This window comes from Artemia sp. Qi Xiang Cuo, chromosome 11 (genome assembly GCF_049724085.1).
Source record: "Artemia sp. Qi Xiang Cuo chromosome 11, ASM4972408v1, whole genome shotgun sequence".
Lineage (NCBI taxonomy): Eukaryota > Metazoa > Arthropoda > Branchiopoda > Anostraca > Artemiidae > Artemia > Artemia sp. Qi Xiang Cuo.
In genome coordinates, this window is record NC_142804.1 from 24,587,040 (window position 1) to 24,610,663 (window position 23,624).

Below are 23,624 nucleotides of genomic sequence, written 5' to 3' on the forward strand. Positions count from 1 at the left end.
TCAACTATTAAAAAAGGAACTAGCCCTTTCCATTTCCCATTGAATGAGCCCTTTTTGAAGTTTCTACGACAACGCGTTCTATAAACACCTTATATGCCCCCTGGGCAAAATTTACAACCCTTGCACTGAGGGCTGTGGGGATGTTGTCATCCTGAAAGACCTAATTTCCAGAACTTAAATCTCAAATTTTTGATTAGATGTGTTTGGGGAAAAGGTAGGCGTGAGAGGCGGGTTAGTTGCCCTCTGATCACTTGCGACTTTTAAAATGGGCCCTTTGAACTCCCATTCGAATGAGCCTTTTTGAAGTTTCTAAGACAACTCCTTCTATAAAAAACCTTATATGCCCCCAGGGCATAACTTACAACCCCTGCCCTAAGGGTGCTTGGGGACTGTCTTCCTCAAAAACATAGTTTCTATCTGGAAATCAACTACGCTGAACGAAATGGCTATCCCAAAGTTTTGATTGGATTTGTTTCGGGAAATGGTGGGCTTGGAAGGAGTGTTAGTTGCCTTCCAATCACTTTCAACCATTCAAAAGGGCAAAAGCCACTCCAATTTCCGATTGAATGAGCCCTTTTCGAGGTTTCTACGACATATTCTTTGATACGAATTGCCCTTCTCTAAAGGAAAAAAAAATTAATAAATAATACATTTTGCCAACATCATTCTTATATGCCCCCAGGGCATAACATAAAACCCTTGCCCCTTGGGCTGTGGGGGATTGTCCTCCTCAAAAACATATTTTCTATCTGGAAATTAACTACACTGAACAAAATGGCTATCTCAAAATTTTGATTGGATGTGTTTAGGGGAATGATGGGCGTAGGGGGGGGGGTTGTTAGTTGCCCTCCAATTACTTTCGACTATCAGAAAGGGCGCTAGACATTTCAATTTCCAATCAAATGATACCTTTTTGAAGCTTCTACGACAATGCGTTCTATAAAAACCTTATATGCCCCCTGGGCATAATTTACAACCCTTGCCCTGAGGGCTCTGGGGGGGGGGGGTGATCCTCAAAGACCTAATTTCCAGAAATTACATCTATGTTGAATAGAATGGCCATCTCAGATTTTTGATTAGATGTAATTGGGGAAAACGTGGGAGTGAGAGGCGGGCTAGTTGCCCTCTAATCACTTTTGACTATTAAATAGGGCACTAGCCCTTTGAATTTCCAATCGAATGAGACTTTTTAAAGTTTCTATGACAACCCTTTCTATAAAATCTTATATTCCCCCAGGGTATAACTTACAACCCTTTCCCTAAGGGCTCTGGGGGACTATCTTCCTCAAAAACATAGTTTCTATCTGGAAATCAACTACGCTGAAAAAAATGGCTATCTCAAAATTTTGATTGGATGTGTTTCGGGAAATGGTGGGTATGCAAGGGGTGTTAGTCGCCTTCCAATCACTTTCGACTATTAAAAGGGGCACAAGCCACTCTAATTTCCAATTGAATGACTCCTTCTCGAAGTTTCTACGACAACTTCTTTGATACGAAGTGCCCTGCTCTAAAGGAAAAAATTAATAAATAATACATAGTGTCAACATCGTTATTATATCCCCCGAGTGCATAACTTAAAACCCTTACCCTGAGGGTTGAGGGGGAGTGTCTTCCTTAAAAACATATTTTCTATCTGGAAATCAAATACACTGAACAAAATGGCTATCTCAAAATTTTGATTGGATGTGTTTGGGGGAATGATGGGCGTGGGAGGGTTGGTTGCCCTCAAATCACTTTCGACCATTAAAAAGGGCACTAGCCACTCCGATTTCCAATCGAATGAGCTCTTTTCGAAGTTTCTACGACAACTCCTTCGGTACGAAGTGCACTAGTATGGAAAAAAAATAATATATTTTGCCAACAACGTTCTTTACTTAGGCAGCGCAACCGCGCTGCCTATGATTTATGCAATAACTTTCTATATAAACCTAATATTCCCACAGGGCATAACTTACAACCATTGTACTGAGAGCTCTGAGGGAGTAATCATCCTAAAAGACCTAATTTCCAGAACTTGCAACTTAGCTGAACAAAATGGATATCTCAAAATTTTGATTGGATGTGTTTGGGAAAATGGTGGGCGTTAGAAGGATGTTAGTCGCTATCCGATCACTTTCAACTATTAAAAAGGAACTAGCCCTTTCAATTTCAAATTCAATGAGCCCTTTTTAAGTTTCTACGACAACGCTTTCAATAAAAACCTTATATGCCCCAGGGCATAACTTACAACCCTTGCACTGAGGGCTGTGAGGGGGTTATCATCCTGAAAGACCTAATTTCCAGAACTTTCAACTACGTTAAACAAAATGGATATTTCAAAATTTTGATTGGATGTGTTTGGGAAAATGGTGGGCGTGAGAAGGGCGTTAGTCGCTATCCAATCACTTTCAACTATTATAAAAGGCACTATCCCTTTCAATTTCCAAATCGAATGAACCCTTTTGAAGTGTCTTCGACAACACTTTCAATAAAACTTTATATGCTCCCAGGGCATAACTTACAACCCTTGCCCGGAGGGATGTGGGGGGAGGCGCTGTCATCCTTAAAGACCTAATTTCCATAACTTTCAACTACGTTGAATAAAATGGCTATCAAAAACTATTTTTTTGGATGTGTTAGGGGAAAAGGTGGGCGTGAAAGGGGGGATAGTTGCCCTCAAATTACTTTTGGCTATTAACAAGGGTACCAGCCCTTTGAATTTCAAATCAAATGAGCCCTTTTTCAAGTTTCTACGACAAAGATTTCAATAAAAACCTTATATGCCCCCAAGGTATAACTTACAACCCATGCCCTTAAGACTGTGGGGGGGGTGTCCTGCTCAAAGGTATAATTTCCTGAACTTTGAATGTCGTGGGACAAATTGGCTGTCTCAAAATATTTATTGGATGTGTTTGGTGAAATTTTGGGCGCGGAAGGGGTGTTAGTTGCCTTCAAATCACTTTCGACTATTAAAAAGGGCACTAGCTATTTCAATCTCCAATCGAATGAGCCCTTTTTTCTACGATAACGCGATCAATAAAAACCTTATATGCCCCCAGGGCATAACTTGCAACCCTTGCCCCAAATGTTGGTGGGAGTGTCCTCCTCAAAAACATGTTTTTTATGTGGAAATCAACTACGCTGAACAAAATGGCTATCTCAAAATTTTGATTGGATGTTTTTGGGGGAAGGATGAGCGTGGTGGGGCTAGTAGCCCTCCAATCACTTTCGACTATTAAAAAGGGCACTAGCCTTTGAATTTCCAATCGAATTAGTCTTTTTTGAAGTTTCTACGACAAAGCCTTCTATAAAAACCTTCTATGTCCCCAGGGCATAACTTACAACTCTTGCCCTGAAGGCTGTGGGGGAGTGTCCTCCTCAAAAACATAATTTCTATGATGAAATCAACTACGCTGAACAAAATGGCTATCTCAAAATTTTGATTGGATGTGTTTCGGGAAATGGTGGGCATGGAAGGGGTGTTAGATGCCTTCCAATCTCTTTCGACTATTAAAAAGGGCACAAGCCTATGTCTGAAACTGTTTCGCCCAAATCATCTTCTAAAATTTCTCAAACGGTTTCTTCCAAATATTCCGAATGAGCCCTTTTCGAAGTTTCTACGACAGCTTTTTCGAAACGAAGTGCCCTGCTCTAAAGGAAAAGAAATAATACAATGTGCCAACATCGTTCTTATATGCCCTCAGGACATAACTTAAAACCCTTGCCCCGAGGGTTGTGGAGGAGTGTCCTCTTCAAAAACATATTTTCTATCTGGAAATCAACTACGCTGAACAAAATGGCTATCTCCAAATTTTGATTGGATGTGGTTGGGGGAATGCTGGACGTGGGGGGGGGGGGTGCTAGATGCCTTCCAATCACTTTTGACTATTAAAAAGGGTACTAGCCACTCCAATACCCAATCGAAATAAATAATATATTATGCCAACATCGTTTTTTACTTAGGCAGCGCTATTGCGCTGCCTATGATTTAGTTTATGTGTCGCCATTAATCAGCAGACTCGACGTTTTTGTTGGCACATTCTTTATTTACACCTCACCCAAACTCAAAAACAAAGCTGTGACCCTGCCTTATATACACATGGTGGGAGGCACTTGTGCCGAATCCTAACCCATTACGGGGTACCACCTCCATGTTGAAGATGCGGTAATGAGGTGCGTGGCAGGTGGCACTTTTCCCCGTCTAATGATGCATGGCAATGGATTTATGGGCTTTGTTGGGCTAACCACCCGACAAAGCTTCTTTTACCTGGTTATGATTAACAACAAAAAGTCTCGGACCAAACAGCCATTTCGACGACGACCTGTAGCACGTCCACCGACCATCCAAAAGGACCTTTTTACGGTAGCCCACTGCAATGTACGAGGTCTCAGATCTAAGTTTGACCAGTTCCTACATTTAGTGAACTCAGTCAAGCCATCTATCATGTGCATGACTGAGACCAATCTAAACCAAGAAATTCACAGCAGTGAGGTTGCCATACAGGGATACACGCTCCTCAGGCGGGATTGAGAGCATACTGACGGCGCTAAATACAAAGGAGGAGGTGTCGCTGTTTATCTACAGAGCCATGTACCTTATTCATGCCTGAACATACCAGATTCAGCAGGCGAAGAAGCTCTGTGGGTTAGGGTGACCCTCCCAAATAAATCCGTGATTGTCGGTACTGTGTATAACCCTCCATTTTACCAGATTACCAGCTACCTTGAAACCTCCCTTGAATATATTCGGGGCAAGTACGCTAAGTCTGCCATTATCCTTCATGGAGACTTCAACGTCCATCATAGCGTGTGGCTTCGCAGCAAAAATACTGATAGGGAAGGGCCGTCTTGTGTGATCTATCTCTCTCTTACGGGCTGGAACAACTTGTCGATTTCGACATGTATCACAGCCCAAGCGGACCATCTCGTCTTGACCTATTCCTTACAGATCGTCCTGACTTCTTTAAGGTAGACGCTCATGCTTTCACCAGTGACCACGTTGCCGTCGTTGCACCTGGAAACCTACGTATTCCGCCTCCAGTAAAGCATGAGCGAACAATCTGGCTATACAAAAGTGGTGATTGGGACGGATTGAGAAACACTCTTTTTTCTCAGCAGTGGAGAGCCTTCCTCCTGGTAGGCCCAGAGAAAGCTGCAGATAAGTACCACCAGGCCATAGTTGACTCTGTCGAAAAGCATATCCCTTCAAAGCGGATCCAGGTGTCGAGTAAGGACAAATCTTGGTTCAACGCCCAGTGTAAGAAGACAATCCGAGCGAAGCAAAAGGCACACAAGCGATGGCTACTTTCGAGGAGCGAAGAGGACAGAATTACATTCATAAATGCGCGCAAAGATGCAGTTTGCGTGATTCGGCAGTCCCGGGTTCAGTATAAAGAGGAAATTCACCACCAAACTTCAATTTGCTTCGGCAAAGAATTGGTGGAAATTGTCAAGGAGACTTTACCGTCGTCCAAAGGGACAGCAATTTCTTCTCTCCAGACTAACGGAACAATGGTACAAGATCCACAGGCAAAGGCTGAAGCTCTTGCTAAGGCTTTTGCCGAATTCTCGATTCTAGAGGACGACGGTAGATAAGTACCAAATTTCTCTGACCGAACCGACACTGTCCTGGAACGCATAAATTTTTCTGCTCCCAAGATCCTTCGCATTCTGCGACATCTGGATGTGACCAAAGCCACGGGTCCTGACAACATACCAAATGTTGTCCTCAAGTCCTGCAGTGCCGAACTAGCTGGACCCTTGTCATTGCTTTAACGGCTGTGCTTTTGCTCCGGAACCTTCCCACGAACATGGAAGTCCGCCCATATTATACCTACTCTAAAGCCAGAAGGCGATCCAACGATCGTGGGCTCCTACAGGCCTATTAGCTTTCTCTCCTGTGTTGGCAAAGTCTACGAGAGCGTCTCCAATAAAACACTTCATCAGTTCCTGGAATCAAATGACCTTCTAGGCGATCGCAAATATGGATTCCGCCGAAAACGCTCAACATTAGACTGCCTAGTGACCCAGTATCAGGAGTGGATAGAACTACTGGTAATGGGATGCGACATCAGGCTACTGTCCTTCGAAATTGCGAAATCTTTTGACAGAGTATGGCACCGTGGCCTGCTAAAGAAACTCTATGTGTATGGTATTCGTGGATGTCTGTTAAAAGTGATTGAGAGCTTTTTTCCGATCGTTTACTGCGGGTTGTTCTTGACGGGTTTATTTCCCTTGAATATCCAGTGAAAGCAGGGGTACCCCAGGGCTGTATTTTGAGACCTATGCTTTTCCTTATCTACATAAACGACATGGGAGACAAGCTCGCAAACCCTCAGCATTACTTTGCCGACGATATCATGACGCATTAAGCCGCCCCTAAACACGAAGATCCAACAGAAGCCTCTCTTTCCCTACAGATGGATCTTTTTAAAACTGAAAAGTGGTCTGATGCATGGATGATCAACTTCAATGCATCGAAAACAAAGGAGCTTCTAATTACCCGATCAAAGGTGCCTCGTGAACACCCCAGTTTCATCTTTAAAAATGAAGCTATAAAGTGGGTCGACGAGCTTCGTCGACTCTTCGCTGCAAAAACCTTCTTCCATCAAGCTCGATCATCCCACTCTATAAGTCTTGCATGAGACCCATAGCTGAATATGGATGCCCGCTATATGCTGGTGCTCCGAAAACGCTGTTGGCACCACTTCAGAAGATCCAGAATAGGGCAAACAGGGCGGGCTGCGCCTCTATAAAAAAATTGCTCCAGCCTCTAAATAAAAGGTTTGATATAGCTTTGATGGCAGTTTTCTACAAGTACATGAATTCGCCTCCCTCAGACGAGCTCTCTCGAATTGTGCCCCCCTTTGTACAGCCGACAAGGCAGACACGAAGGCACACAGCTCGGTCCAATTATCTAAAGGAGGATACGCCGAAAACCGAGTACTTGAGGAACAGCTTCATCCGGCGTTGCACTTCTATCTGGAACGAACTTCCTGGGGAAATTATCCTTGCAAATCCCTCTGTTGACACCTTCAAAAGAAGGTTCAATAGACATTTAAAACTCCGAGGCCATTGAAAGAGGTAATTGAATAGCGGCATATCAGATACTTTGAAGTACCTGGTGCTGTTAATATTGGAATAAAAAAAAAAAAAAAAAAAAAAAATACAAATACAAGGCTGCTGAGCTTTCAGTATACTCTTCTAGTTTTCTGACAAAATTTTAACGTAAGAGATGAATTTTACTTCCTGAACCAGATTGAAAAATTTCATTAACGTCACCCACCAACATATAAGTTTATTTGATTTTACTGAGAACTAAGAAAAAGTTATATGGAAAGATTAGGAAAAATAAAACCAAGAGAGAATTGAATCAAAACTATTAGAATGACAACTTCAAATTCTGATTTTACAAATTTTATGAGTCTAGCGAGACAAGGTTTTTTACCCGTTTGACATCAAATTCAAATCTTCCCACGCTCATCTGCGAGTCACTTTATCAGAAAATATCAACGTTGGTTTGAATTTAAATTTACCACCTCAAAAAATAACCGTGTCAGATTTCTAATTAAAATTATTTTCTTCATTAAGCCCAACATTTCAAATTTTCTTCTAATTTCTAGATAGCTCCAGAGAAGCTCAACACAAAAATGTAAAAAATACTTAAGTACAGATAAATACTCGAAAAAAGTACTCAATAATTTACTGAAAATACTCTCCCAGAAATGTCTTTAAGTATGTATTTATATTCTTGGGAATGTTCTGTACACCCCGGCACTGTAAATAATCTGTTTCGGAGCTATTTTGGCCCAAAAATTAGTACAGATTCTTGGAAAACTGTGGAAAATCAATTTAAGCATGAAATTTAAATTGTGTTAAGCGCTGGTTTTGGTCTTTAGGACAATGTTAAAATATAGAAGACTAACAGACTCTCTATGGGCAAAGTGGAATGGTTCTATAAAAAAATACGAAGATTTTATAGGCATCAGTGAAGTTAAAGAAGCCCAGGATAGAGTTCTTGTGGTTTGTCTTCTCTTTAAGTTTCTCCACTTGGAAATTAGGCTAGCCTACCCTATAGCCTATTTACCAATTAATTGTTGGTAAATTTTTACCAAATCATATTATTGAGTTAGGAATAAAGTGAATACTACATTCGATGCCTTTTTTATGCTGATTACGAATATAATATTCATTTCTATCGGAAATGAATTTCAGCCCCCTCTAACCTAACCTCCACCCCCATATGTGCAAATATATATCTTGAATTGACACATATAGGGGGGGGGGCTAAGATTCTTTTTCGGTAAAATTCTACTTTAGCTACTTTTGGCTATCTTGGAATGGGGTTAGGTTAGGAAAATGAAACTTTCAGGGATAGGTCTACAGGCTAAAGTATGTCCTGGGAAGGTATTTTGAAGTATCTTCCTCCACTCCTTATCCCTCTAGAGGGTCCTGAAATTTGCCTACATGACAGGTCTAGTAGCCTACCTATTGAAATTTTGACAAAACAACATTTTACCTTAATTTTCAGTTATCAGTTTCTTTTTCTCTGGCTTTAGCTCTGAAAATGCAATTTCATTTATTTGAGCAGAATTTTTGTGCCATATCAATGTTTATTTCCAAAATGTAGGAAATGTATTTGCATATCTTTAAAACCTTATAAATTGGGATTGAGCAAAGTTGTGAAGCTGAAAACAATTTTGTTATACTTCATTTAAGCAGAAGATCTATTTTGCAAGGTTTCACCTCTATAACTCACATATTTTTAAGGTCATCAAAGGTCAGGGCCCTCTAGAGGGAGAAGGAGTGGAGGTAGGTACTTCAAAATACCTTCCTGGGACATACTTTAGCCTGTAGACCAATCCCTGAAAGTTTCATTTTCCTAACCTAACCCCTTTCTAAGATATTCAAAAGTAACTAAAGTAGAATTTTACCCTAATTTGCATTGTAGATGCATTCTTGAAAAAATTGTTCATCCAAGTCAACTATTTCCCAGACATCTAAAAACCTATCAGATAAAATAGCCTATAGCCTACAGTAAATAGTCAAGAATCCAGAAACCAATTAGGTAAATATTTATCAAATCATATAATTAAATTACAACTAAAGTGAGTATTACCATTCAATGCCTTTTTTTATGCTGATTACAAATATAATAATGAATTCTATCGAAAATGAGGTAAAATCCTACTTTAGCTACTTTTGTCTATCTTGGAAAGGGGTTAGGCTAGGAAAATGAAACTTTCAAGGATAGGTCTACAGGCTAAAGCATGTCATGTGAAGGTATTTGAAGTACCTACCTCCACCCTTTCTCCCTCTAGAGGGTCCTGACCTTTGATGATGTTTAAAAATCTGTGTGTTATAGAAGTGAAACCTGGTAAAATATATCTTTTGCTTAAATGAAGTACAACAAAGTTTTTTTCCACTTCACAACTTTTCTCAATCCCAATTTATAAGGTGTTAAAGATATGCAAATACATTTCCTAAATTTTCAAAAAAAGACAATGGCTTAAAATCCTACTCAAAAGACAGGAATTGCATTTTCAGAACTAAAGCCAGAGAAAAAGAAACAGGTAAATTGTTTTTTGTCAAAATTTCAATAGACCTTTCATGTAGACAAATTTCAGTACCCTCTTGAGGGAGAAGGAGTGGAGGTAGGTACTTCAGAATACCTTCCTGGGACATACTTCAGCCTGTAAACACATCTCTGAAAGTTTCATTTTCCTAACCTAACCCCTTTCCAAGTTAGCCAAAAGTAGATAAAGTAGAATTTCACCCTAGTTTTCTATCATATTTTCAATATTCATGTCTATTCTCTAAGTCTTGAAAATTATTTATAAACAAACACCCAGGTGCCATCTAACTGATCTCACCTAACTTAACCTATTTTATCAGTATTTGTATATTAATATTTTGGTATAAATGTATGGCCATTCCAGTACATAAGGAGGCATGTTAAGAAAAATATTAGAGAGGTAAGGGGGGGGGGTAAATTTCACAGTAAGTTTGTAGTGGACCACATAATTTAGCTAGGATGAAAGTGAAAACATCATTTTTTGCTTTTTTTATGCTCTTATCATTCATATAAAATACCTTTGGGGCCGCTTTAAGGGCTCAAGATGCAATTTGCAACAGGAGCAATTTTTAAATTATGAAAGAGCATAAACAAAGGCATCAAGGGACGTTTTCACTTTGATCCTAGCTAAACTATAGTGCCACCTAGAAATTTACCAGACCTTCATCATCACTTCTTTCACTGTTGTATATTTTTTTTTTAACAAAATTGTGAAAAATAAACAGATTTGACTACATTTATCTGTTTCCAAATAGTCTGTATATTAAGGTTAAACACCATCACTGCCATCTAGCAAAAAGATATAAATAGGCAAATACTGATAAATTTAGGTTAGGTTAGATTAGTTAGATAGCTCTTGGGTGTTTTTTTTTTATGAATGATTTTCAAGACTTGGAGAATAGACATAAATATTGAAAATGTGATTGAAAATCTGGAAAAACAAGGAAAATAGTGTGGATAAAGGTTCTCCCCCTGGAAAACACCATGCTCTTTCTGAATATAATAATTGCTTTTCTTGCAAATTCAGTTTTAAGCCTGTTTTGGACCCTTAAAAATGATAATTTCTTTCTATTTTTTTTATGTAAAAAGGATTAAAATACTGGTTTCAAACTTGTTATTTCAATGTAAAATCTGTTTTGTCAAAGTTACATAACCTGCAAGCATTGATCTGTAACAATTAAGTTGGATACAAAACTCAAAACAATTTCTCCATTTTTCCATCTGCCATGTTAATGGCAGTTTTTAAGCAGTTTAACAGAATAAGAAGGAAACATAGCAGATTTGTTTTGAATTTTATTTATTCAACTTAATCTTGACAAATCAATGTTTGTGAATTATACAACTTTTACAAAATGGAATTATAATGAAATGGTAAGTTTGAAAAAAAAAACGTTATAACCTATTTTTACATACAGAAGGAATTATTGCTTTCAAGGGCTTAAAATTGGATTTGCAAGAAAAGTGATTATTATATTTGTAAAGAGCAGAAAAAAGGGCATCAAGTGGTATGCTCACTTTATTTGTAGGTCAATAATATGAACTGTGAAACATTTACCACCTAGCCTATTGAGTAATCTTTTCAAATAATGAGATAATTCTGAGATAACTAAGAAATAGAAATATCTTTAGAATCAAAATTTCATCCTGAATCCAAATTTAACATTCATTTACATTGCAAAGAAACTTTAGCCTACCCCAACCCTCTATTCACTGTATAAAGATAATACAACAGTAAGATTAAGGCTGATGATCTTTGGCACTTTATTCTTGGTGCATACAAACAGCTCCTCCCACTTACTCTGACATTAGTGGGTTGATATGTATTTGTCAGTCACTGAAAATTGGTGTGACTTTGTATTATTTGTAATTGCAAAAGCAGAAAGAAACTTGGTGAGCTGGTGAAGTGGTTTGCAAAGTGGTAAATTCATTCTTGATCTTTCTTTCCATTCTCAAATCAATGTTATTGTTAGCTTTTGCATTATTACAGCACACTGTATATAAATAAAAATAAAATAAATGCATTTATTACCCATCAATTAAAAACAGATGGAGCACAACAAAAGACAAGAAAAAACGCAAAAACACTAATTCTTCTGAAACAAACAAAAAAAAAAAAAAAAAAAACCAAACACAACAACCAACACCTTATGCCAAAAACTGCTGGAGAAACATAGCCCAGGGATGGGACTTAAGTGACAAATTATATGGAGTAATCTGCGCTAGGATAGCTTCTTCAGGATTCATGATGCCGTACCGATGCGAAACATATCGATTGCTTGTCCATGGTGGTAAACGCAACAAAAACTTTGCATACTTGTAGTACACTGAACGCAATTTCAGTCTATCTGTAGCCGTAAATATACGCCAGAATGGGCTGAGGTACAAATAATGAGGCAAAACCATAGCATTGTACACCCGGGCCAGCAGACGACGGTCAAACTTCCGCTTATTTGCCACAATACGGCTATACGTAAATGAAACCCGCTTCTGAAAATGAGAAAGCAGTAACCGCCGCGTCTCTAGTATTGACCGTCCAATAGGAAGGCCCAGATATACAATGCCACCGGCGAGCCCAACAGTAGAAACACCAAGTGTGATGCTTCGACCAGCCTCAGATTTCGAATTAAACAGCAGTACTTCAGACTTGTCGGCATTAAACTGAAGTCCAATCTGAGCATACTCTTGTTGTAGTCGAGTAAAATTATCTTCTAGTCCTTGCAGAAAGCGGCTCAGGTTCAGTACATCGTCCGCATAACCAATCAAAGATAAATCAACACCGCGCAGAATGTAAGTCATAAGTGACTTCGATTGCGGCTTTACGATACTGTTATTAAATGCTGTCGGTGACGAAATGGCACCTTGTCTTACCCCTTCTTTACCGGGAGAAGGGGATTACCACGCGGAGAAACAGCAACATCATTCAACAGGCTAGTGCACTCACTCGCTGGTAAAGGAAGTTTAAGTTCCGCTTTTAGATTTTCATACATGTCAGCCAGTGGGGCTAGAGAGCAGGGATCAACACCGGCCAAACCCATATTCAGTATAATCGCCTCGTGGAGAAGCGAATCAAACGCGCGCCTTACATCATGAGTGGCTAAAGCGATGCTTTCACCGCGGTCTTCTGCGTCAACTAAAGCGGATACTAAAGCAGAAAGAGCATGGCCGCATCCGAGGCGAGACTGAAAACCGAACTGATGGGCCTGAACTGTACATTTAGTACGAAGCTCCTCAATAATCAGATTTTCAAATATTTTACAAAAAACAGTTGAAACCGTTATTGGGCGAAAAGACGAACAATCGGAAGGAGGTTTATTTTTCTTTGGGATAGGAGTCAGACATCCAATTGAAAAAGACTCGGGCACAATTCCCAAATTAAATATCATTTGGTAAAGGAGGACCAAATGCTCAATAAACATACCCCCACACAACGACAAATGTTGTGCAGAAATCCCATCATATCCTCTAGACTTTTTTTCTTCAGTTTCCCAATTGCAGAAATAATCAGACTCTTTGTAATAATCGGTCCCGGACTAGATGCATGCTCAAAGAAATCTTGGAGTCTCGCTTTATAACTATTTTGAAGATGGGGATCCGGAGCAGAAAATTCTTTTTTATAATGCTCAATCCATGAAGAAAGTGGTATAAGAGACGGGGTTTGACTTGGCGCCTCTTTCACAAGACTAGACCACAGCTTATTAGGCCGCGACCGAACTTCTTCCGAACAAGACGAAATAATCGAATTCCGATGCAAAGAGAGCTGCTTTGCAAACTGACGTTTCGTATAGATGTACAGTTTTCTCAGCCACCCATCCCGCGGCTTATCTGCTTCAATCCAGACCGAGAGCCAAAATTTAGCAGAAAAGCAAGCAGTGCGCAAGTTACTATTAGTTGACCAACCGGGCTCTTCGGTTCCAGATTTTACTCGCCTAATGGGTACCACCGATTTTTCTGCAAGGGATAGGGCATGAGTAAGTTCACTACAATATAGATTCAGCCGAATTCGAGAATCCCGCATATTCTGTTTTGAACTCCGCATTAATAAATCAAACGGTACGCGAATTTTCGCCAGAATATCATTACACGCATTCTGGAAGAGATCAGATGACGCCCTATCCCAATCACTAATATAAAACACAGATCGCTTTTTAGCAAACGGGATAAAAGAAGGACCGACATCATCAAACCGAGCACTAAAAAACAGAGGAAAATGATCTGACGTAAAACTAGAATCACTAACACCAACTTCCACAATAGTTACAGATCGCGTGTGACAAACATGGTCTAAATTAGATGTGCTACCCGAATTATGGACGTAAGTAAAACTCTTATTCTTCGGCGCAACCAAGTAATCATCATCAAACAGACCGAATATAATACTTGGACGAACATAATCACCATAATAATTAAGTTAGTCAGTTAGGTCACAATTGAAGTCACCAGTCACGATGCAGCATAAGCCCTGCTATTTTTTTTTTCCCAAGCACTTAGATAAACGAGCGACACTAATGGCAAAAAGTCTCTCAGAACGGTCATCGCGATAGTTCGTGGGTAAGTATACATTCAGCACAACCACATTCTGGATTCTAACCGCTAAAAAGTCACTTGCTGAATCAAAGACAGAAGAAGTAAAACACGACTTCACGTAAGTCGCTAGACCACCACATGGCCGGCCATGAGACTGAGAGCGGCGCGCAGCAACCGAGAACACTTTGTGATTAGTTGATAGTTCCAAAAGGCTCAGGCTCAAAGTGTTTGCAAAATGTTCTTGAATACACACTATGTCACACTTCGATAAAAAGTCCTTCAAAAACACAGACCGACTTAACAGATTTCCATTTATATTCCACGAGGCAATCGCATAAGAGGCTAAGGGTCCTCGATTCATTTCTTCGCTGGGGTAGGTCTATTTGAAGGGCACCGAACACTGTAACATGTATGACCTCTTTTTTTACATGTGATACAGAACATATCGTTGTTGCACTTATTGTCCTTACTAGATACGTGGTCAGTGCCACCACAGCGGCCACAGATGGGAGATGCGGCGCAATCTGCCGCCACATGACCGAGTCCATGACAGGAGTAGCAACGTTTCGGTAGGAAATTAAATTCCTCGGCAGGCAGCTTCTCGTAGCCAACGCGGACGGAGTCCGCGAGAAAACGGTCTAGATTCTTTCTGGATTCAAAGTACACCTTGAATACTTTCGAATGTTCGTATTTTCCTATTTCCACTGCTTTTACGGCATTTGGGACAATAGTTTCGACATCCGTGTGGGACATACTATTTGGGACTCGTTTTAGAACTCCGATGAACAAGCGCTCCTTCAGTGACGCTGTAACCGTGGGTGTCCTAGACCTCATATTTTCCATAATCTTCTCTGCAGTCGCCTTCGACTTGACGTAGAGCTTCCAGTCCTGTTTAGTCTTGCGAAGTTCGCTAATGTCGTCAGAATTTGGACATAAACTATCCACGAAACCCTTACGAGCAATTGGGTTGTCTAGAGTCTCTGGTAGGTCTTTCAGTACAACGGCATAGGATGGCTTAGTACTGACATGAGCATGACCATTATTGATAGAGACACTGTTGATAGAAACTTCAGTAGTTGCAGACATACTCGGAACAGCGTAGCTTTGGGCCGAGACGAAGTTCCGGAACTCTAGGCACAAGTCATTTACTTTGCGCGAAAGAGTCGCTGTAACTTCACCAGGAATAGAGGGTACTTCATCCGGCTCATATATGACGAACTTCGGTAGCTGGACATTATTCTTATCACAGTAATCCCACACTTTCAGAATGTCCGCAAACGTATCCACTTTCTTCTGCCTATCCGTTTGGCGGGTAGACATCTGTCCCTCGGACCAAATAAACTTCTTTGCTTCATTAATTTTCTCTTCAGGAAAAAATCCGCAACCAGTTTGGATAATGTCAGCAGACGTATTTCCTGTACTCCTTGCCCATACAGCAAAATTTAAAACCGCATTCAGGACTAGTCGATCGGGCGGCATCATCGTACGAAATGAAATACAGCTCGGCAACGAAGGAACCTAGGAACAAGGGAAGTGTAAGGACCCCCTCAACTGTTCCCCGCAACTTACGGGTAACTTAATACCGGCGGGTACAATACGTCGCTTGCGGGAGGTTCCTTCCCCTCTTCTGCTAGTTCCCAGTACACTTCTTACCGATAAAGAATCAAAAATAGCACAATATAAAATTGAAACTGTAGATGGCGTGCCAATCTACCCGAGAAAAAAGATGGCGCTGGTGAGAATACCCAGTGAAGAGGGCTTATTCTATCAATTGGAGAAGGTCATACAAATACAAATATGCAGTGTTGCAGCCATACCAATTATTCTCCTTCCCTTTTTTATTCTTTAATAATATATCTGGTTGTTTTGAGTTTGAGTATATATATATATATATATATATATATATATATATATATATATATATATATATATGCTCTCATTTAATTCATCAGCATCAGCAGTCCAATTACCCTGGAACATGTATTTTGGCAGAAACTGTCTCAAAATGCCTTTGAAACCAACTCAAGACTTCAAAACCTACTTGTAGAAATAGAAATATCTTTAGAATCAAAATTTCATCCTGAATCCAAATTTAACATTCATTTACATTGCAAAGAAACTTTAGCCTACCCCAACTCTCTATTCACTGTATAAAGATAATACAACAGTAAGATTAAGGCTGATGATTTATACATATATATATATATATATATATATATATATATATATATATATATATATATATATATATATATATATATATATATATATATATATATATATATATATATATATATATATATATATATATATATATATATATATATATATATATATATATATATATATATATATATATATATATATATATATACTCTATTTAATTCATCAGTATCAGCAGTCCAATTACCCTGGAACATGTATTTTGGTATTATATATATGTATTATATATATATATATATATATATATATATATATATATATATATATATATATATATATAAATAATATATATATATATATATATGATATATATAATATAGTATATATATATATAGTATATAATATATATATATATATGATATATATATATATATATATAGTATATATATATATAATATATATATATATATATATATATATATATATATATATATATATATATATATATATATATATATATATATATATATATATATATATATATATATATATATATATATATATATATATATATATATATATATATAATTCATCAGCATCAGCAGTCCAATTACCCTGGAACATGTATTTTGGCAGAAACTGTCTCAAAATGCCTTTGAAACTAACTCAAGACTTCAAAACCTACTTGTAATTCCTGAAAACATTTAATAATAACATTGGACTACTAATTAATGATTTTCATATATGTATTGGAATAAATTAATTTAAAATTAGATTCTTTAAAATTTAGTGTTACAGCATTGAAGCCTAGTTCTGCATTCAAGAGAGATCTGACTTGTCTACCCATGAAAAAATTGAATATTGCTTATGTTTATAGTTGTTTAAATGTTCTCCAGAGCACATATATATATATATATATATATATATATATATATATATATATATATATATATATATATATATATATATATATATATATATATATATATATATATATACTCTCATTTAATTCATCAGCATCAGCAGTCCAATTACCCTGGAACATGTATTTTGGCAGAAACTGTCTCAAAATGCCTTTGAAACCAACTCAAGACTTCAAAACCTACTTGTAATTCCTGAAAACATTTAATAATAACATTGGACTACTAATTACCGATTTTCATATATGTATTGGAATAAATTAATTTAAAATTAGATTCTTTAAAATTTAGTGTTATAACATTGAAGCCAAGTTTTGCATTCAAGAGAAATCTGACTTGTCTACCCATGAAAAAATTGAATGTTGCTTATGTTTATTGTTGTTTAAATATTCTCCAGAGCACTTGCATCTTGGTCCAGGTTTTTATAATTGTTGAGATAGGGAACGATCATACTGTCTATTATTTATATACTGTGCCTCTAGTTTTCAAACATATGGCCTAAATTTTATATTGCCTATGTATTGAATTTTCTGCAAGTCACTCTTTTCTTCAAATTAATTTAAGGGTTTGTAAACACAATAGAAAATTAAATTCATTGTGCACATATTACCATGAATGACAAAAATCTGGTTAATGTTCACTTTCACCAGTGAACATATATACAATTCAGGGCATATATTTGACCATCAGGCTAAGGGACAGGGTAAATTTTATTTACAGCACAAATGAATATTATATGAATTTTGGGTAAAATTTTGATTTAAAAAATTTGTTTATTTCTTAACTATCTCAATATTCTGTTAATTAGACAATTTACCAAAAAAAGGGCTCTAGACAATACCTAATCTTAAACAAGTGTTTTGATTAAACTGTATCTACCCTCAAATTGAATAACAGGTTCCTTTTTTGGACATGATGTAGCCTTAAATAGTTTTAGATATGAATAGGCTAGGTAAGATTGGCTGGCTAGCCCACAATCTTGGGAAACTTATTTTTTAAAGCTTCTGAGCTTAAATAAAGTCTATCCTATTCAAATACAATTATTCTTTGATGCCATTCTAGATTAGTGATTCCGCAGAATCTCTATAAAATAAAAGTAGTACCATTAGAATCTGTGTTTTATACCCTTTTAAATTGTAACATTCACATTTTTAACAATGCACAACATACCATACCTGCTCTGATGGTCCCAGACATAGCCCTTAATAATATTTGTTTCTATTGTTTTGCTGCAGATGCTTTGTATTTCTTGGTAAACAGGTTTTTTGAACTTTCAGTAGCATTACATCTTCCAGTTATAAAAGAACTTAAAATCTGTCAGATATAGATGGTGCTGCTAGCGCTATTACAGCTGCTTTTGCGCCACTCTAGTTTAGCTTGTTTGTGTGGAGTTCTCAACTGTTTTTGATGGTGCATTTTTTCAAAGAATTGGCCTCCCTAGCTTTGCTAAGTGCAATCTTAATGACCTTTACCTATCAAAAAGAATGCTGAAGAAGACTTAATTCATTTCAACTGACTACAGCGCCATCTAATTTTGATTCATATAGATGTTGCTGCTAAACTCTAGTTTAGCTTGTTTGTATGGAGTTCCCAACTTTTATTGATGGTGCATTCTTTCAAAGAATTGGCCTCGCTAGCTTTACTAAGTGCAATCATGATGACTTTTGCCTATCAAAAAGAATGTTTAAGAAGACTTAATTCATTTCAACTGACTATAACGCCATTTACATTTGTCAGTCTGTGACTTTTTGGATTACTCAAACGGCCACCAGAGGACTCCCTGCTTGTGGTGCTTAAAAAAAAGCGTAGACAGCGTGGAAAGAGAGGCGGGCGGCAAAACAGACAGACGGCCATACCCGTTCATGTTTCTGAGGAACGTCTTTCTGACCGGAGGACGGCTGTATGTGAACCAAGGACTCTTGTGAAAATAAGATGTTTGCAAAGGTACGAAATTCCTCCCACTCTTTCTCCATCACAGCTGCAGCCGATCTTACCGTATTCCTCTGATGAACTTCCCCGCTATTACGTCCTGAAGAGTTATCAGCTCAGGCAAAGCTTCCGAATTTCATTCTGTGTAATGCCCGATCCTTAACAAATAAAGTTGACGAGATGGAGATACTACCGAGAGAAGTGAGTGTTCCTATTGCCGCAGTTACCGAATGCTGGGATATCACTGATGAAATGGGTAGAATAAAAGGCTACGCTAGCTATTTCAACACTCGCTGTGATAGAGGCTTGAGTAGAAAAGGTGGTGGCGTTGGTATCTATATTCGTAATGACATTTCATCTAAGCTGTTAAATATACCAACCGATTCATGTCACGAAGTTGTCTGGGTAGAGTGCAAGCCATCCAAACTATCAAAAAAGTTCTCATGTTTGATAATTGCATCTGTGTATTACCCAGAGAGTGCAAAAAATAGGAAAGAGCTTATCAGCTACTTATAGACCTACATCGATAAACTTCGTCGTGCCCATGCCTATCCTGGCTTCATAATAGCTGGCGATTTTAACCAGACGAACAGACAATGGGTATCTAGTGTCCTTGATCTGAAGCAGGTAGTTACCATTGCTACGCACCAGAGTGGCAGCACTCTAGACCTAATTTTTACAAACATGAGTGACAGTTATTACTCCCCTCGGTCGTTAGGTCCTCTCCAGAGTTCAGATCATTATGTAATTCTCTGGCAATCCAAAAATAACCAACCGAAGCCAAAGAGAAACAAAGTGACTAATCAATCTGCGATTTCGGTCGGTGGATCGGGACTTACAGCTTCAACGACCTGTGTTCTATAGTAAACCTTAATAGCAAAGTTTAGCAGTTGAACTCTCTTCTTTTAGAGATGTTTCAAAAATTTTGTCATGCTAGAGTTGTGGTGGTAAGTGAGTCCGATAAGCCACGAATCACAAGCAACCTCTAGCACATGATCAAGATGAGGTGCAAGCTGCACAGTTCTGGACAAATAGCAGTGGTGGCGAAACTTAGAAATCGAATCGTGGCCGTCAATCGTTTCAAGCGAAGAAATTATGTTCGGGAAAAGGTAGTACCCCTTCTCCAAAGTAGCAGTCGGAAGTGGCATTCCACAGTGAAACATATGACTGGCAAGTCAGTTAACAGTGAGCTAAAAATACCCAAGCCTGATGGATCTCAAATGAGCGCTTCAGATGTAAACGAGTTCTTTGCTGGCATTTGTACCACCTACCCCTCTATTACAGAGGCCGAACTGGTTGATCTCTTAGTCGATTGTGAAACTGACGAAATAAAACAGTTTACCGAATTTGCTGTTTTTAAAGAACTTAAAAAACTAAAACCGAATTGCTGTTCCTACCCTGGTGAGTTGCCGGTCAAACTTATTCGCGAATATGCCTTGTTTTTAGCCAAACCATTGTCATCGATCATCAATCAGTGCTTCAGTAAACAAACCTTTCCCGATGCTTGGAAGCGAGCCTATGTTCGCGTAATACCCAAAGTTAAAGGACCTAAGACATGTGATCAGTTAAGACCTATTTTGATCACACCGAACTTTGCTAAAGTTGCAGAATCTTTCATATATCGTGAACTTCTCACGGATATTTCACAGTCGCTTGACCCCTTCCAGTATGGTTGTTTGAAGGGATGCAGCACGTCTGTTTATTTAGTACGGCTTTATCACCTAGTAGTTGAATGGTTGGAGTTTGGAAGCTTGTTTGTAGATTTACTTCTGGTAGACTACCGAAAAGCATTTGATTTGGTTAAGCACCCTCTTGCCACCCAGAATCTCAAGTCAATGGGTGCCCGTAAGCACATCCTCCAATTAGTAGTTGATTTCTTACGTCACAGGTATCAAAAAGTGTACGCCCTTTTTCCCGGTGATATTGAATCCGAATGGGTGGAAATTACATGTGGCGCCCCACAAGGTACCAAATTAGCAGCTCTTCTTTTCCTGGCTGTTATCAACTATGTACTTTCTGACTTTGACGATCGTTTTAAATTCGTCGATGATTTGTCTGCGCTTCTTAAATACCACGTAAAGGATTCGCAAGCTGTAGCCCAGTTCCACCCAAATTTTTTTGATCAGTTTAAATCACAGTGTACTGCGAACAGTCTTCAAATTAATGAGAATAAATCAAAGGTTTTGAGGTTCAACCCACTTAAACGTGATTTTACCTACCCCGCGACTTTGTTCCCTTCTGCTTCATGTGCGACTATCTTGGGCGTCACCTTTAGTGTGGACTGTTCGTTCTCTTTTCATGTACAAGAGCTGGTTAAGAAGGGACATTATGCTATGCGGACACTGGTGGCGATGCGCCGCCTAGGTTTTCCAGTGTATCAGCTGAAAACAGCGTACCTCACTTTTATTCGACCCATTCTTGAATATGCGTGTCCCGTCTGGGGCCCACAAGTTCATCACATAGATTACTTAAGTGATGATTTGGAGGGGATCCAGAAATGAGCTGTAAAGATCATTCTTTGTGAAAAATATGTAGATTACAGCTCCGCTCTGAAGTCACTTGAAATACCAAGCCTTCGCGATCGCCGTTTTCAGCTGATGATTCGTTTTGGCCAATTTTTATTGTCTAGTCCTGTACATAGGACAATATTACCACCTAAAATGCCTGTCCGCGCAAATACCAGAAGCAAAAGCAAACTTATGCCCGTCTCGTGCCGCACAAACAGACTTAGTAACTCCTTTGTTCCTTTTTTTACAAGTGCTTTTAATAAAATTAAGAGAAGTGTTTTCATGTAAAAATATTTTCATGTAAAAAACAGCGCCTTTTAATGCATTTTTTTTAATGTGTCTATGACAGCTGTTTTCATTAAAATGATTCTCATTCTGATATCAAATACTATTTAAAAATATGAATAAAAATTGAAGGACATATTATAATCCAATTAATAGAAACATCCTGCACATTATAAAGTAAGTATTTAATTGCTTTAGCGTTTTTTTTTTAGTTTTTTATTTATCCTAGGGCTATACCTAGGATTATCAGAGAGGGATGCATTGCCAGAATTACAAATATAATATTTGTTGAAAGCATGAAATAAGGAATCAGGCGGTACTACTTCTATTTTAAGACATTTGTTCTGTAGGACCAGTAATCTAGAATATTGCCTGTTCTTCTTCTCAATACTTTTCTATGATTAAATCTGTTTATTAATAAACATACATGCAATTAAAATGCTTTGTTTTAACTTCACAGTCTTATGTCCAGAATTGGGCAGTATTTTTCCAAAATTAGACTAAAGATAAAAACATCCATTTATGATTATAGGTCCTGATATTAACCTTCAGTGCATTCAAAAATAGGTTAAATTCTTAAATGTTTACATTACTTAGCCAGAATCAAAATAGGTTAAATTCTTAAATGTTTACATTACTTAGCTAGAATCAAGATGAACACACCAGTTCATGTGTCTTTTAATGTTCTTTCAAAGTATACTAATTGCTTCCATTTCAATTACTCCCCCTCCCTTAATGGATAAACATTAAATAAATGCCAGGAAGACAAGAGTTGTATTATTGAAAATACAATGAGTATATATAGTTTGGGCTATGCACTGGTCCATTAAAGGGGAGGGGGGTTTAATTGTGTTTGAAACAATTAGTATATTCAGAAAGAGCATTACAACATTCATTCAGCAGTGTGTTCATTTTCATTCTAGCTAAGTAAAGTTAAACATTTAAAAACTAATGCAAAATAATTAACATTATATATGGCTAAAAAATTCAAACTTATGAATTATTTGTTTAGAAAATTTTGAAAAATCCAGTAGTGAAAAAAATTTCTAAGTGATATGAATTTCTGTTTTGTCAGGTACTTTTTTTTCAATTTTAGCAATTATCCAGCAACATCAATATTTAATCTATTCTGTTATACCAAAAAAGAAAATTGACTAGCACTCATTTTTTCTTATGGTTGCTGAAGATTAGATTAGCATGCCATCAGCACCAAATATCCAAGTGTTTAAGTGTAGGCTGGTCAGCACACCACTATATAATCCAGTTTACTGCCTGTTAGGCTGTAAAATATTTTTGTGTATTTGTTTATTTTGTTTTTTGTTCATTTATTTGGTTTTTGCCTCATTTTTTATTTGGCTATTGCTGCTGTAAGTGTTCTCATTTAGGAATTTGATATTTTTGCTGTAGTCTAAAAGTGCTACACTATTATTTTGATTTGAACTTGAACATATTTTGCAGAATATTATGATTCTCTGCATATAGTCAAATTGAATGATAATTACAAAAAAAAATCTAGAAGTGTGATGTATGAATGCAGGGGAACTCAAAAAGGCAACTTTCCAAAATAGCAACAAACCTCTCATTTAGAATTTTACTAAAAATTTATCATATTCTATGGTTTTTTGTAATCTTGAAAAATAGAAGAGTTGGGCGAGTGAAATATTTAGGAATATTTCCAGTGCTTGAACTGTGACCTGGAAGTTCTTTTGAAGTACGTGCTTCTACCATATCCTCTTCCAAAAG

At 37.7% G+C, this 23,624-nt stretch overlaps 1 protein-coding gene across 2 annotated transcripts in view; it reads left to right on the forward strand.

The window, feature by feature from the left end:
• The first annotated feature begins 7,865 nt into the window (after window positions 1–7,865).
• Window positions 7,866–23,624, forward strand: part of LOC148946789 (mitochondrial potassium channel-like) — a 34,789-nt gene continuing 19,030 nt past the window's right edge. For both annotated transcript variants that reach the window (XM_089097146.1, XM_089097145.1), the window contains exon 1: window positions 7,866–8,001. In XM_089097146.1, the coding sequence (XP_088953272.1) occupies window positions 7,882–8,001 (120 nt within the window). In that variant the 5' untranslated portion in view covers window positions 7,866–7,881. The remainder of the gene's footprint in view (window positions 8,002–23,624) is intronic.